This window comes from Martes martes (assembly GCF_963455335.1).
Source record: "Martes martes genome assembly, chromosome: X".
Lineage (NCBI taxonomy): Eukaryota > Metazoa > Chordata > Mammalia > Carnivora > Mustelidae > Martes > Martes martes.
Window position 1 is genome coordinate 19,121,064 of NC_137897.1, and position 16,619 is coordinate 19,137,682.

Genomic DNA, 16,619 nt, shown 5'->3' on the forward strand with positions numbered 1-16,619 from the left:
TGCTATGGCACCAGATAGTTATCTCATGCTTAGAAATGTATTTCATTACTTGCTCTGGTTTCATTTCTGGATGACCAGCATGTTAAGAGTTACATTGATTTAAGATGTCTACTCTATCCCATTGTAGGCAAAGATGAATATTTTTAGAATACTGCCTAATAAAGTCCTTAGATGGTACCTCACTTCCTGTAAGTAAAGTCCAAATGCCACTGACATCTCACAGTCTTTAACTCTGGCAGTTGCAAACTCTGACTTTGGAACTCAAACCTGTATTTCTAGCCTTCTTTCTTAATCAGTGTACTTAGGGATCCCCTAAATAAGTCATTGCTCATTCTGTCCCTGCTTCATGGAAAATTCTCCCCCTCTTCTCATTAAAATGTCTGGCTTAGACATGGGCTTTGACATCATAGGGACTTGGGCTTATATGCTGGTTCTACTATTCACAAGCTCTGTGGCTTTTGCAAACCTCTAAACCTTGATCTAAGCCTTGGTTTCTGGGATTGTAAACTGCAGTTGCTCTGCGGGAGCAGTAGAATGATGCATGTGCAGTGCTCGGCGCAGGCCTGGAGCAGAAAGATTACTCAGTCTGTGTTGTTAGCAGCTACTTTCCACTCTCTTGCCAGGCTTCTGCATACGTGTGTCCACACTTCTCCAGTCCATTCGATTTGTACATAGTTTCATTGAAAAGAATGAAATCTTGCCATTTGCAACGACATGGATGGAGCTAGAGTGTATTATGCTAAGCGAAGTAAGTCAGAGAAAGACCAATACCATATGATTCTACTCATGTGGAATTTAAGAAACAAAACAGATGAACATATGGGAAGAGGAGGAAAAAAAGAGGGAAGCAAACCGTAATAGATTTGTAGTGATAGAGAACTGAGGGTCGATGGACGGAGGTAGGTGGGGAATGGGCTAGATGGGTGATGGGTATTAAGGAGGACACTTGTGTTGAGCACTGGGTGTTGTATGTAAGCGATGAATCACTGAATTCTACTCCTGAAACCAATATGACACTATATGTTAACTAACTAGAATTTGGAAAAAAAAATTGAAAAGGAAACATTTATACGTAGTTAGTGCTCGCTATGCATGTTTGGACTGGGATTGGACACATGAATAAGACACATGTTTGCCATCCTGCCCCTGCTGAGTATTTTTCTGAGCTCCTGCCTGTCAGCCCTGACTCCCCTACCCCCACCATTGTCTGCTCTGGAAGTGGAAACTCATTTTTGATATTTGCCTAAGCAAAACTTAATGAGGAAGATAAAATCTGCTATCCAAATCGTCCTAAAATGTGTTCTCCAAGTTGAGTTGTATTTGATGATGTTTATACATCCTCAGCTGGGAGGAGGGGAGTGTAAATGCTCAATACTTCTTAGCTTCCTCCTTTTTTCTTGCCCCTGTGTTGGGTGCTTACTCTGTGGGATACTGTAATAAGTACTTTGCATATGTTATCTAATTTAATCTTTGCACCAGCCTTCTATTCGTTCCATTTTATAGGGAAGGAAGCCGAGGCTTAGAAAGATCGTTAACTGGGGCGCCTGGGTGGCTCAGTGGGTTAAGCCTCTGCCTTCGGCTCAGGTCATGATCTCAGGGTCCTGGGATCGAGCCCCGCATCAGGCTCTCTGCTCAGCAGGGAGCCTGCTTCCCCCTCTCTCTCTGCCTCTCTGCCTACTTGTGGTCTCTGTCTGTCAAATAAATTTTAAAAAAAAATCTTTAAAAAAAAAAAAAGAAAGAAAGATCGCTAACTTGGTCTTGTTGCGTAGCTCATAGGTGGCTGGCTGTGGTCAGATGGAGACTCAGCTGTCTGTGACTCCACATCTTGTGCTCCTCACCACTATGCTGAACACGCTACTTCCTGTTCTTCGCTCGGGGAGCCTCTAACAGAGGTCCCCAAGCAGGCGCGGATGTGAAGTAGCGGGAGCTTCATTTTCTTTGCTATATTCCCTCTTCTCCCCACTGCACCCCCTGGACCAGTAGCCACTGCCTCCCTGGCCCCCAGCATAAGCACCAAAACCCCCTGAGTGGAGCCATTTCTTTAAAGAATACATCTCCCCAGTTTTTCTGTTTGCATCACCAAGAACCTGGCCTAAAGGCTGAGTGCTGCCCTTCACTTCCTTGGTTTAAAATTTCCCAGTGGCCCAGCGCTGAGTGGGAGTAGACGGAATAAGCGCCATCTCACGAGGGACATGTCAAAGTAAGAGCACAGCCTTGTGTCTGAGGCAAAGAGCAGTCGAGTGAAGGGTGGTGGAGGCTGCCCAGGGGTAGTCTGATGCCTGCTCAACACTGGTCACAGAGGGGACCACACTGATTCTGTTGGTTCTAGAGTCAGATTTAAGATAACTACAAATTAAACAGTGGGCAGATTTTGACTTGCTTAAGGACAAACTTTATCCTAATTGCAGCTGCCTTATAGAACCAGTTTTCAAAAATGATTTTCAAAGCTGGTAGCCTCATGAGGCCTGTCTTCAGAGGGTTCATGTTATTACTGACCAGTCTCAGTCCACAGTGGGAGCCGTCCATGCTTGTGCACAGTCTTGCCCAGTCCCCCTCTGCCACCGCCCCTTCCCCCCTGCCCCGACCTGTAGGCTCTTGATGCCAGGTAGCCAGTCAGAGCTCCTGAAAGAATCTGTGTCTTCAGCTCTCAAGCAGTTACGGTTACACACCTTTTTATCTTTTTCTGATTTTTATCTTTTGCCACTTGATAGCAGTTCTTACATTGAGGACCTGTGAAGTTGTCTTCACTGTGCCGTCCCCCTCCTCCCCCATTCGGCCACTTCTCCTGCTGCACCTCCTGCCATCACCAGCAGTATCCACCCATCTACCGGCAAAATCCTGGAGTCCTTTATCTCTCCCTTTTTTCCCATACGAGGTCCACGTTAGTGGATTGCAGGACAGCAAATGCCAGTTACCATAAAGATCTGTAGAAAGCATGGAAGGTCTCCAGGCAGTTCTTTGCAGGCATTTGCTCCCTACCCTGTGCCAGAGCCACATTGTGATCTGCATCCTTTATTCCTCTGCCCCAAGTCAAAAACCGTGGTGGCTGTTCTTCACTAGAGGATTTGAGGCCCCTGTTACCAGCTCTCACTTAGCCTGTGGTTTTAGAGAGAAGGAGGGAGGAGGTGGGAAAGTGGTGGGGAAGTAAGGGGAGTGTTAGGGGGTACATGGTTTCTAAGAGGTGCAAGCTGTAGGCATAAAATTACTGTAATTTGTTTTTAAAATTCTAAATCTGTTTTCTTTATATAAAAAAAAACTGCAGTTAGTGAACTGACACTGTTAAATAAGTTGAAGTGTACAAATGTATACATAAAATACAAGCCCTCCAACTGCCTAATCACAGACATAAAATAATTCTCTTGCTTTTAATGTAGTTTTTATCTTTGACTAATGAAATGTATTACAGTGTTGAAACTTCAGTGAAGTTTGATACTTTGTCCTTTTAGTCAGTACAAAGAAATCAGGAATAATGGCATAATTTCATTTAGGAAAATTATTAAGTTCATGATTTTTTATTTTTAAGACTCTTTTGTGGAGAACAAGTATATTTTTCAACTACCTTTTTCTTTTTCTATTGCTTTTATACTGCTTTCCTTGAAATGAAAGGCAAGCATCAAGTGTTGGTTTTATCCTGTGGCTTCACTTTGGAAATTCTCTGACTATTTTTCTCCCTATCAAGACACCTCCTGAAGTCTGTCTGGTGGCATGTTGCACGGCCAGGTGTTCTGTATGGGAAGGCCATTTTAGTGAAAAGGAGAGAGGATAGTCTATTAAATAAGTGAATGAATAAGTGTGTTGAATTGAAGGAGAATAATTTGTTCTCTCTAATAACTAATGGTCCTCATTATCCCACAGTAAAATGTGTATCATTTTTCTGAAACCCATGTAAGATTATTGCTGTTGGGCTTAAATAAAGCAAAATTTTACTCTTTTCCATCTGTGAATGGAAAAAAATATAGTATTACTCTTCTTACACAATAGCCCAATGGGGAATGTGGCCACTAAAACTTGGAACTCTTAGCTTTTGTTCTCCAGATCGTAGGTTTTTTTCTCCTCTCTTGTTCTAGTGAAAGCTCTTTATCGTCTGTGGAGGAAATATTCACAGTATGCTTCAGCATCCAAATAGTCTTCTGTACCTGGCAAAACAGGCCAGTGATAAGGATAGTCTAAAGTTCATCCTTGAATTTCATCTTTTAATAAATTTATATTTCATGCATAACAGTACTTAGAATTACATAATTCATCCAATGAACAGTGATTTGTATAATAGCTGTCAAGTACATTTCTTCATGGTCACTGGTAGATTGCAGGCACTTGGCTACCTGGGCAGTTTTCTCACTGGTCCTGAGAAACTGGATTTTGGGAGAACATGAGAATTTAGAATTTAATCTCTGAAAGTAGGGTTTAACACATGACAGCATGGTTAACCCAGGGTCTTCCTGGATTAAATTGGAAAGTAAAGATTCCCTTTTTAAAAAATGGTCCCATACCACACGGGTTACAGAAGGCATTTTTTTTGTCAATAGACAGGGTCCAGTAATATCCAAGAAATAAGTGCAACAGCAGGCCAAGCAGTACTGGAGGTGCTTTTAGCAGGCCCAGGGAGACAGACCTACAAAAGATGCTGGGGGGAGGGTGGGTAAGACACAGGTGGTTGGGAATAGGGTGATAGCACCCGCGCAGGCCTCAGGTATTTCTTTGTGATAAGACTCTCGCCTTTTTCACAGTTAAGCTCTTAGAAGAATGTACACACATGACCATCATTTGCAAACCTTAAATATTTTCTATACCATAATTAATAAAATTTTAAAAGTAAGATCACACCAGATGCAAAACAGTATATTATCTTGTCAGATGATAAGAACCATCTCTTCTAGGATGGAGCGCCATTCCATTCACATCATCAAATGGATCACGCTCCCAGCCTACTTTTGCATTCATTGAATAGATTAATGTTGAAGACCTGCTGTGCTCAGCATCATAATGGGCGCTGTGAGGGAGATGAAGATGAGTAAGCCATGGCTCTTTCACTCAAATTACAGCCCAGTCCATTTAGTCGGTTTCACTGTTGTGGGGAGGTCTAGTGGACAGTACAGTTCATGTCCCAAAAGAGGTAAAATAGAGGATTTCAGGTACTCAGGGGAAGCAGAGACCACTTGTGGCTGGGGCCACCAGGGAAGAGTTTATGAAGGTGTTGGGATTTGGGGCATTATGGGAATGCACTTTGAAGAGGCCAGTGTGGACTTGGGAATGGTTGCCTGTTCCCACCTTTCATTAGTTCTTCTAGCCCATGGCTGAATGGCCGGGGCCCTGACTTCCACGCTGGTGACCCAGGCCATCTCAGCCACTCCATGTGGCACATGAGGGCCTGCAGTGACACTGCTCACCTAAGTCAGGCAAGAGACCCTGGAGACTTTCAGCCAAGCTGGGGCATGTTAAGGATAATCACTGGGACTAATACTGTCCTGGTTTTGTAACAGTTGGAATTTCCAGGAAAAAATGGGAATTTCTCTCATTTATAAGTTAGGTCAATTTTTAAAAAATTTTAACTTAATTGAGAAATAATTAACAAATATAATTAAATATATTCAAAGTGTACAAAGTGATGATTTTATATACATATACATTGTAGAATGATTACCAAGATCAAGAGCATTAATACATCTATCACCTCACATAGTTTCCATAGTTAACTTTTTTCACTATGGTGAGAATGCTTAAGGTGTACTCTCAGGAACTTTCAAGTATATGGTGTAGCACTAGTAACTATAGATCAAATTTATTAAAAGATTTTATTTATGTATTTGAGAGAGAGAGAGAGCATTTTGTGGGGGAGCAGAGGGAGAAGCAGACTCCGTTAAGCAAGGAGCCCAATAGGACTCAATCCCAGGACTCCAGGATCATGGCTTGAGCACTCAACCAGCTGAGCCACCCAGGTGCCCTGTAGATCAAGTTTTTTTTTTTTTGTTTTTTTTTTTAATTTTTTATTTATTTTCAGCGTAACAGTATTCATTGTTTTTTCACCACACCCAGTGCTCCATGCAATCTGTGCCCTCCCTAATACCCACCACCTGGTTCCCCTACCCTCCCACCCCGCCCCTTCAAAACCCTCAGGTTGTTTTTCAGAGTCCATAGTCTCTCATGGTTCACCTCCCCTTCCAATTTCCCTCAACTCCCTTCTCCTCTCCATCTACCCTTGTCCTCTATATTATTTGTTATGCTCCACCAATAAGTGAAACCATATGATACTTGACTTTCTCTGTTTGACTTATTTCACTCAGCATAATCTCTTCCAGTCCTGTCCATGTTGCTACAAAAGTTGGGTATTCGTCCTTTCTGATGGAGGCATAATACTCCATAGTGTATATGGACCACATCTTCCTTATCCATTCATCCGTTGAGGGGCATCTTGGTTCTTTCCACAGTTTGGCAACCGTGGCCATTGCTGCTATAAACATTGGGGTACAGATGGCCCTTCTTTTCACTACATCTGTATCTTTGGGGTAAATACCCAGCAGTGCAATTGCAGGGTCATAGGGAAGATCTATTTTTAATTTCCTGAGGAATCTCCACACTGTTCTCCAAAGTGGCTGCACCAGTTTGCATTCCCACCAACAGTGGAAGAGGGTTCCCCTTTCTCCACATCCTCTCCAACACACGTTGTTTCCTGTCTTGCTAATTTTGGCCATTCTAACTGGTGTAAGGTGGTATCTCAATGTGGTTTTGATTTGAATCTCCCTGATGGCTAGTGATGATGAACATTTTTTCATGTGTCTGGTAGCCATTTGTATGTCTTCATTGGAGAACAGGAATCCATCAGAATCCTCGAGGAGAACATAGGGAGTAACCTCTTTGATATCAGCCACAGCAACTTCTTTCAAGATATGTCTCCAAAGGCGAAGGAAACAAAGGCAAAGATGAACTTCTGGGACTTCATCAAGATAAAAAGCTTCTGCACAGCAAAAGAAACAGTCATCAAAACAAAGAGGCAACCCACGGAATGGGAGAAGATATTTGCAAATGACAGTACAGATAAAAGGTTGATATCCAGGATCTATAAAGAACTCCTCAAACTCAACACACACAAAACAGATAATCATATTAAAAAATGGGCAGAAGATATGAACAGACACTTCTCCAATGAAGACATACAAATGGCTAGATCAAGTTTTTTAAAAAGATGCATCATCGGGTGCCTGGGTGGCTCAGTGGGTTAAAAAGATGCATCATCTTAATTAAGTATACCAAAATGGCACTTACCAACACTGTGCAGCCTGTAGAAAAATGGGTAAGACATAATAAATGAAAATAGCTGAACACAGCATTGTATGCAGATTAAAACTATGTTAAATATATATGTATGAATAAGCCCAGAAAAGGTGAAGGTGGCGAATTATAGCTTCCTTCTTGAAAAAGTAATATTCTTATTAAAAATAAGACAGTTTTTACAAAATCGGAAGAAAAAATGGTTAAACAGTTACTAACTTCTAAAAAGATGTGTTGGGGTGCCTGGGTGGCTCAGTAGGTTAAGTGTCTGCTTTCAGCTTAGTTCACGATCCCAGGGTCTTGGGATACAGCCCCACATCGGGCTCCTTGCTCTGCAGGAAGCCTGCTTCTCCCTCTCCCTCTGCCTGCCTCTCTACCTACTTATGCTCTCTCTCTCTGTCTCTGTCAAATAAATAAATAAATAAAATCTTTAAAAAGAATAAAAAGATGTGTCTAGGGACTTCCAGCCTGGCTGCCCTCCCCCCGCCACATATTTACCAACGTGGCTGGGAAGAAGAGGACTTTGTTGTAAGAGCAGCAATCCTTGGTCTTTTATTTTGTGCTATTTTATTTTCCAAGTATTTTTTCAGCATACACTTACCATCCTCTCTCAGGTTTAAAATTCGGAACGAAAATACTTCCCAAGTTTTTTCCTGCCCAGAGGTATATATTTCATTAAGTTAAAGTTCACATTTAGAGCTACCATCAAGTGGTATATATACACAATGGAATACTGTGCAGCCATCAAAAAACTGAAATCTTGCCATTTGCAACGACATGGATGGAACTAGAGGGTATTATGCTAACCAAAATAAGTCAAGCAGAGAAACACAGTTATCATATGATCTCTCTGATATGAGCAATTTGAGAGGCAAGGCGGGGGGGTCGTTGGGGGTAGGGAGGGAAAAAAATGAAACAAGCTGGGACTGGGGAGCGAGACAAACCATAAGAGACTCTTAATCTCAGGAAACAAACTGCGGATTGCTGGGGGGCTTGGGGGTAGGGAGAGGGTGGCTGGGTGATGGACATTGCGGAGGGTATGTGCTATGGTGAGTGCTGTGAATTGTGTAAGCCTGATGATTCCAGACCTATACCCTGAAGCAAATAATACATTATATGTTAATTTTTAAAAGCCATTAAAAAAAAGCTATCATCAAGAGCATTAAAACAATTGTGTGAGGTCTTGAGGGTGTTGCACGTTAGGATTTTTTTCCCTGTCAACATTTTGGGAGTTGCCTTCTGAAGGACAGTAAAAATCTTGGGAGTTTATTTAACTTAAAGGTTTGGATATTATTTTTTTTAAATACTCAGAAGTTTTCCATTTGTGTTATGGAGAGGTTTATTTTTGCCATGAAAGGCAGTTTCAGGTGTCTGCCACTTGTATAGTCACTTGTTTATTTTGAAATTGGATCTACAGTATTCCTAAAATGTTTTATTAGGGAAAATTCTAAACGTGCAGTAGTAGAGAGAATTGCATAAGAAGTCCCCAGGTGCTCATGACCCAGCTTCAGCAGTCTGCAACTGTGGACAAATCGTATTCCTCTTTTCCACCTGCTCTGATTATTTTGAGGTGAAACCTAGATACCAAATAATTTTACCTGTAAATACTGCATTTTACAATTCTGAAAGACAAGGATTCTCCCCCCCCCTTTCCAGCATAACTACAGTATTTTCATCACTAGTAAAAAAAAAAATTACTTCATCTCATCAAATATCTAATAAGCGTTCATATTCTCTGGCTTTATTAAGGGTGCACTTCTTTTAAAAAGCTCTCTGTTTGGATTGGAATCTAATCTGCTTCCATATAATAGTTAATCTTCTCTTTTTAAATTCATCCTTCCAATTTACTTGTTAAGAAACGGGCTGTGGGGAGGTGGTGGTATCCTATACAATTTCCCTTATTCTGGAGTTTGCCGGTTGCATCCTACTGGTATGTTTTAACATGTTCCTCTCTCTCTTGTGAAGGGGTGGTTAGAGCTAATGACTTTACTGTATTTCAGTTCAGTTTCTTTTAGTTTTTGCTAATAATGCTTCCTGGGTGATGCTGTGCACATCTGTGAGGAGGTGCGTAACGTATGGCTAGAGTCAAACACGTTTGGACACAACCTCACAGGTATATCATAAATATTTAGCACTCATTTTCTCACTTTTTTCAATCTGAATTTTCTGGTGGTATGACATACATTTGGAAAAAGCACACAAAACCTAACTGAACAGCTTGAAAAATTTTCACAAAGTAAACACATACCAGTGTAGTCAGCCCTGAGCTCAAGAAACCTGTATCATTACTACATCCCCATAAACCCCCTCATGCCGCCTCCTAGAAACTGTCCTCTACTCACCCCAGAAAATTACAGGCCTGATTCCTGACATCGTAGGTGAGGTTTTCTTTCTTTTTTTTTTTTAAGATTTTGTTTATTTATTTGACAGACAGATCACAAGTAGGCAGAGAGGCAGGCAGAGAGAGAGGGGGAAGCAGGCTCCCTGCTGAGCAGAGAGCCCGATGCGGAGCTCGATCCCAGGACTCTGGGACCATGACCTGAGCCGAAGGCAGAGGCTTTAACCCACTGAGCCACCCAGGAGCCCCAGGTTTGTTTATTTTTTAGCATGATATAAATTGTGTCTTTGCTCTTTGTGTCTGACTACTTTCATTTGTGTTACATTTGTTAGATTCATCCAGTGGTTGTCCTTCATTTCTGTGTAGTATTTCACTGCGTGACTGTACCACACTTGATGACTGTCTAGTGTAGGTGCACCTGGGGGTTGTTTCCACATTTGTGTGATTAGGAATAGTGCTGTTTTGAGCATTCTTGCACCTGTCTTCTCTTGGACAGTTGCATGTATTTCTATTGGGTATATTGCATGTATTTCTATTGGGTATATTCTATTGGGAGAATTGCTGGGTCCCGGGGCACATGTGTGTTCAGCTTTAGTAGATACTCCTGACTTTCCAAAGTGGTTCAACTGATTTATACATTGTACTCCACATTCTTAGCAACCCTTGGTGTTTTGTGTAATCTTCCTTTAATGTGGTGTCAAAACGTTGGGATTTTAATTTGTATTTCTTTGATGACAAATGAAGTTGGACATCTGTTCACTTCCCTTCTTGGCCATTTGAGTATCTCCTTTTGTGATGTGCCTGGTGAAATCTTGGTGTACTTTTCTATTGGGTTGTCTTTTTCTTGTTGATTGGCAGGCATTCCTTAGATATTCTAAACATGCCTCCTTTGGATATGTGTATCACAAGCATCTTCTATTTGGCATTTTTTTTCAAGTATAATTTACATGCAACAAAATGCTGCTATCTTAAGAGTATCATACATTCTGTTTATCAAAACACAGAACTTTTGCATCACCCAGAGCATTCCTATTTTTTTCCTTCTCAGTCAGCATCCCCCTCACAAAAGAAATCACTCATCTTATGTCTCTGACCATAGGTTAGTTTTGCCTGTTCTGGAATTTTATATAAGTAATTTCCTACAGTGTGTGCTTTTATGTTCAGCTTCTTTCACTTAGCATGGTATTTGTGAGATTCGTCCACCTTGTGCCATTTATCCGCGGTCATTCTTTTTCTTTAGTGAGTAGTACTCCATGGGAGATTTTACCAGTTTATTGTCTTCATTTTCCTGTTGGGGGACATGTGGATTGTTTACAATTTCTGGTTATTATGAATAAAACTGCTAAGAAAACTCTGAAAACTCTTGTACAAGACTTTATATGGATGTAGCACTCACCTTTTAAAAATTTGTCAAGAATTTTTTCTTTAATCATACTACTCAGTTTGTATATTGTTCTCTAAGAAGTCCAGGCACATTAAAGCTTGGATTCATGCAAAATACAAATGATTTGTTTCCTAGAAGAAATTTTTAGAAAAAAAAATTCACAGTAATATTCTTTTACCTAGTATAGTAGCTTAAGTAATTATTACAAACAAGTGCTTGGGGATATCAGTTTCTCTCTTTGCTCATTTGGAATTTCATTCGAATGAATTTTTTCCCCTCTTCCCCACTTGTACGGACATATGTAATTGGCCTTACCATAGTTATTTGCATTTGCAGTAATAGAGATCTTGTCCTTTGAAAGAAAATTACTTGGTCCAATGCCTCAGCCTCTCAACTGAATGCCTTGAATTCAGAACAGTTTAAATAATCCTTGGAAATGGGGGCAGGTGAACATTCGAAGAACAGGCATAGCTTACAATATTATGAAGTACAATGGTAGAAAAATTAATTTTGCGCTACATGTCACATTGGAGGTATGTGTGCTAAATATCTGGTGATCTTAAGTAAAAAAACAGTACTGCTGAGCTCATCCACCCCAATGCCTATGATATTACTTTCTATAAATACTTCTTGAAACATGAGAGTTTTGATCTTGTTGCCAAAATAATGTGAGATCCTATAAATTTTCTAATTATAAATGACAGTATTTTAATCTCATTTCACTTTCTATCCCCCCCATCCCACCCCAGCCCCCCCCCCCCCCCGCCGCAAATGGTGTGACTGTATCCCTGCAAGTCACAGGATTGAATTAAAGCACACATCATTTCTGCTTACTGCAGGGAGAACCACGGCTCCTCTTCCCCCAGATAACTACCGTGAGACCCAAGTAGACTACTCTTTCCTTTATTCTGTACTGGACCAAATGAGTGAAGTTACCTGTCAAAGCCAGGCTAATAAAAATGGAAGTTCCTTTTCTCAAATAGGGAATAAAATTTGTTTCTTTAAGTGAGTTGTTCAGAGAAAGCTCTCAGAAGAAATAAGGAATTTGGAATTCAGTTTTGCGTGTCTTCCTCAAAAGATGAATATGATTACTGTATGGTGAGCAGTTTAATATTGATTACACAGTATATATGACACCTTTGATCATTAACATTTTGCTCTAATGTCTTTTCCAATAACAGTGTTTAATTTCGGAGGGATAATTATAAATGCAGTCCCATGTAGCCGCTCTATTTTGCACATTTTAAAATTTAGAATCTACCTCTAGGTGGCAGCACCAGATACTTTTTTTTCCTGTCCCACTCCGGCCTTAATGAGTTATGGTATAAACAGCAAAACTTTTAAGTTCTCCCGAAACTTTGAAATAAGCTGCTTGTTGCCAATTCCGTGAGGATTTGGGAACACTAGTTCCTATGTTGAGTAAATTTGGGGCTTGTTTAAGCCTAGATTTTGACCTTTAAAAGAAAGATTACAGCAGCAGTGATCCTTATTTTTTAACATGACATTATATGTTCTCATAAAAAGATTTAATTTAACCGATTTGCCTGTTGAACTTATAATTGTCCTTTCTATGACATTTTTATGTAAGTAACTTGTAGAGGGATCATTATATACCCAATATTTTACGGTAACTACAGTGTCCCCTCCCTTTATAAAATTTATCATTGATCTGTGACCAAGAATGCCGAGATGAAACCCCTTCTCTTTAAAAAATTCAGCATGATAATCAATCTGAAGTAACCTGCTATGCCACTTGGCTTTGTTACTGCCACGGGCAGATAAGAGTTGTTTGTGGAATTGGACATTAGAGATTTCGTAAGGCCTGATTTTTTTCATAACTTTAGGCCATTTGTTGGGTATTTCCCCATAAGCAGAAAGAAGGCCCTTGTCCATTTTTGGCTTACTCAGCAGGCAGGCTCCCCTGTGGCCTCAGGTCCACTAAATAGGCGGAGGCTGGGAGGGTGGCCTAGAGAGAGCCTTCATTGCTTCCCTGCTGCAGGTTGGCCCTTTCTGGGTATGTGCAGAACCAGTGTTGTTTCATTCCTGGATTTTTGGAATGTGAAAGAAGGCTACTGTTGAGAAAACCTTTGCTTACTGTTCTTCTTTTTCCTTACTTGTTGAATAGTATTGGTCTGAGAAATTGATGAATAATCATACCATCAGAGAAAAGGTGAAGTTCTTTTTCATAATTATTGATGAAGCAAGACGTTATGTGAATACAGCTGGACTCACAAATTGTTTCAGGAATTTACAACTATTACCCTTCACTACAGAGAAGAAATGGTCTCATTCACCGATGTGGCCTTTCTCACTCATTTCCTTTGCCTCTCTTTGTCTTTAAATGGGAAGGTAGATATTCCCACACTCTTCACTAATTTGCTGTTTCTCTTAGGGGATAGGTTATTTGTAAAATAAAAATGTATAGTGCGTCTTGGGGCCAAGTGACCTCAGTTACAGTAATTTATATCACTAAACAAGAATATTTTTCCATTTGTTTTTAATGTATACTTTTTGTTTTTAATGTATGATCAGGTTAGGAAATGCTTATTTCAATTAATTCCTACAAAGAGCAGCTATTAACTTGCTCTTCAGTCTGAACATGAGTTCCGTATATTTTTTCAAATGCATAATCGAGTGAATATAGTCTAGATTAAATGATGTTCATCTACTATTTTATTTTTTCACTCATACGGTAGTTATTGCATGCTTATCACATGCTGGGCAGCACTGAAAGAGGTTTGTTCTCTGATGTCTGATTTAAACTTCAAAAGTGCCTGGTCGGTGACACTACCTCCATTTCGTAGGTGAGAAAATTGAGACTCACAGTCTCTGGCTTTTTGTCCTTTGTTCAGCACCTTTCCACCTTGTCAGTCAGCCTCAAGTGTAGATGTCACTTGAAAATTGACCAAATATGATTTAGGATCTTGCCACTGAGTTCTGAATACATCTGTTTGATTATCTACCTATGCAGCTATTGTTAGAGTTAAAACAGTTTTCAGGTATTTTTGGTATTTGAATTTTTTGGTCAGTGACTTTAATATTGCTTATTTACCTTTATGCTATAATAAATATGATAGCTTTCCTTAGATTTCTAAAAAGCCTAGAATTCTTAGGGATTGCTAAAGGGTTATTTCAAGGAAATGTTTTGAGATACTGTGTATATTAATTACCTTTACATGTAAATTCAAATGGTATATTTTGACAGATAGGCTTTGACTAAAGGTAAATAAAATTGGCTGGCCTAAAAATGTTTCTTTAAATAGTTTGTGGAAACGAGGTAGCATAAACTACCTCAATCAGTGCATTGATTGATTTCTTATGTCATTTTGATTGAAATATGGACAGTATATTTCATTTCAAGATTATCGGGAATGTTTTGGCCTACAGAATCTGTAGATCTATTGTTTTTGCACATATTTTAAATTTCTGAATTCAGAACACCAAAAAAACCATGTCGCGTTTTGTCTCAGATGCTGCTACTGAATTTTAACCACTGAATTAGATTGCACCCTACATGCTGTTAACTACTGAGCCAAGATGGAATCGACCACTGCATTGAAATCAGGGTTAGCAGTTGTATCTGCACTTGAAGGAGTTGTAATAGCGTTGAACTTATTTTCTTTAATGGGATTTTTATTCTCTATTTTCAGTTTTAATAGTGAAACTTTGATTTTTAAGGGATTTCTTAATAATACTGCACATTTATTTGAGATTCTCACTGTAACTGTAAGAAGATAATAAAACCATCCTATAGAAGTAGTTGCTTCTGAACCCAAACATCTGGGGGCATATCTGCATTGCATTAGTGCATTAGTGCTGTTTCCTTGTTTTATTTAATAAAGTGATCTTTTGTAAAAGGAGAAGTCAGTTGTCCATGTGATGTGAGCCTTTATCTTGAGTTCAGATGGTTGTGTACGTGTGTGCATGAATTTAAAATCGTTCCTTTGTGGGCTTTCTTCTTTGGGGTCTTTTTTGTGTACGGGAATTCAAATAATTGTACCTCTCAATTTGTTTTTTCCTTTACATTAATAGGACTCGACCCCACCCAGTTTAGAGTTCATCATTATCATAAGGATGAGGAGAATGATGCCCTACTTGGTGGCCCAGCACAGCTCACTGATGAGGAGAAATACAGGGACTGTGAAAAATTCAAGTGCCCATGCCCCACATGTGGAACAGAGAATATTTACGACAGTGTCTTAGACGGTTCGGTTAGTTGTTTCTTTTTGTTTCCTTTCTTCATTTTGTTAGCCAACTAGCGTAGAGGCCTTTCCTCTCCCGCTGTATATATAAAAAGGGAGGAAAATGTTGCTTTCACGTGTTTAAAGAATTTTAGCATCATGTGAATTCTACCTTCACGACTTCATTTCTGCTTGAAAACTCTGAGTACACTGTGCTTGAATATTGTTTTTGGCTTCCTAGAGTGGTTGCTTGGCCTTGGTTTTCAAATGGAATCTCTTAAAAATTCTAAAGTACCTTAAAGTATTTTTTATTGTAATTCCTTAATTAGTAACTTGTATTTCCCCATTCCCAGCCCCAATTTATTAAGACTTAGAGCAATATTTGCCTTTATCTTAAATCAAGTTAATGGGAACTAAGTGTTTTTGGAAAGCTTTTGTTTATCTTTACACATCCCATTTACCTCCTTTTTGACAAAGGTACTCTGATTATCTTTTCTGCTGTCTTTGCATGTCAGACATTAAAAAAGTCACAGGGAGACATTCCTCTCAAGAAGTACTGCCAAAAAATGTATCATTGACCTTGGATCAGAACTTGAAACTTAGCCAATTTACTTGATTCAACTTCAGTGTTATACATGTACTAGCCATTGGCAAATGAGTAGGCAGCAGAACTGTGTAAAACCTTGAAACTGAAAGAAAATACATCCTTTATCTAAATTAAAAGTAATTATTTTAAGTTAATTTGGACAAACAGCAGATGTTTTGCATTTTTTTGAATCAAAACAAAGCAGTCTTTGGAAGCAAGTGCAAGGAAGAGGCAGACACAGATCAGCAATACTTGCTAAATCCTTGAGTTTTGCTTCATTACAGCTGTAAATAAGATAGTTAATTGCATGGAGGCTTGACGACTTGCAGATGGGCTAACTGTGGAAGAGCCGATGTCAAGCTCTGAAATCTCTTCCACCTGGAATTGCTTAGCGTGGCGGGTAGGGTTATGTACCAGATTGGAGCAGGAAACCAAGATGTTTAAGTATCAAGAAGGAAAACAAATGCTCCAGAAACCCCAACAGTTTTCCTATATATTCTATTTGCTTTGTTTTTGCTTAAAACAAAACAAAACAAGAGGTTTTTTCCCAACTACTAATAGTTAATTCTTTCAGATTTCACTCTTCCTGCCTTCCCTTCCCCAAATAATTTTCATTTGGGGGTGGTGGAGAGGGAGGATTACAGAAATCTTAGATTTTCTAAGGAAGCAGTAAGTGCTTGCTTTCTGGTGCAGTACTTGAGTTTTAGGCTTTAATCTTCAGATTAAGTTGCCAATATGAAAGGAAACTAATGTCATTAGTGCGCTTGCTCTGTCTTCAAGTTTGGAATGAAAAAGTAAGAATTCAAAATTTGGATTCATATCTCTAAGAAGAATGTTTATTTCCAGTAGTTTTCAGAGGGAAAG

General features: G+C 39.6%; 1 protein-coding gene across 1 annotated transcript in view; it reads left to right on the forward strand.

Annotated features, from left to right (window-relative positions):
• POLA1 (DNA polymerase alpha 1, catalytic subunit) overlaps positions 1-16,619 on the forward strand; it is a 183,874-nt gene that overhangs the window by 17,852 nt on the left and 149,403 nt on the right. The window contains exon 7 of the mRNA XM_080795324.1: positions 15,021-15,199. Within this exon, the coding sequence (XP_080651450.1) occupies positions 15,021-15,199 (179 nt within the window). The remainder of the gene's footprint in view (positions 1-15,020; positions 15,200-16,619) is intronic.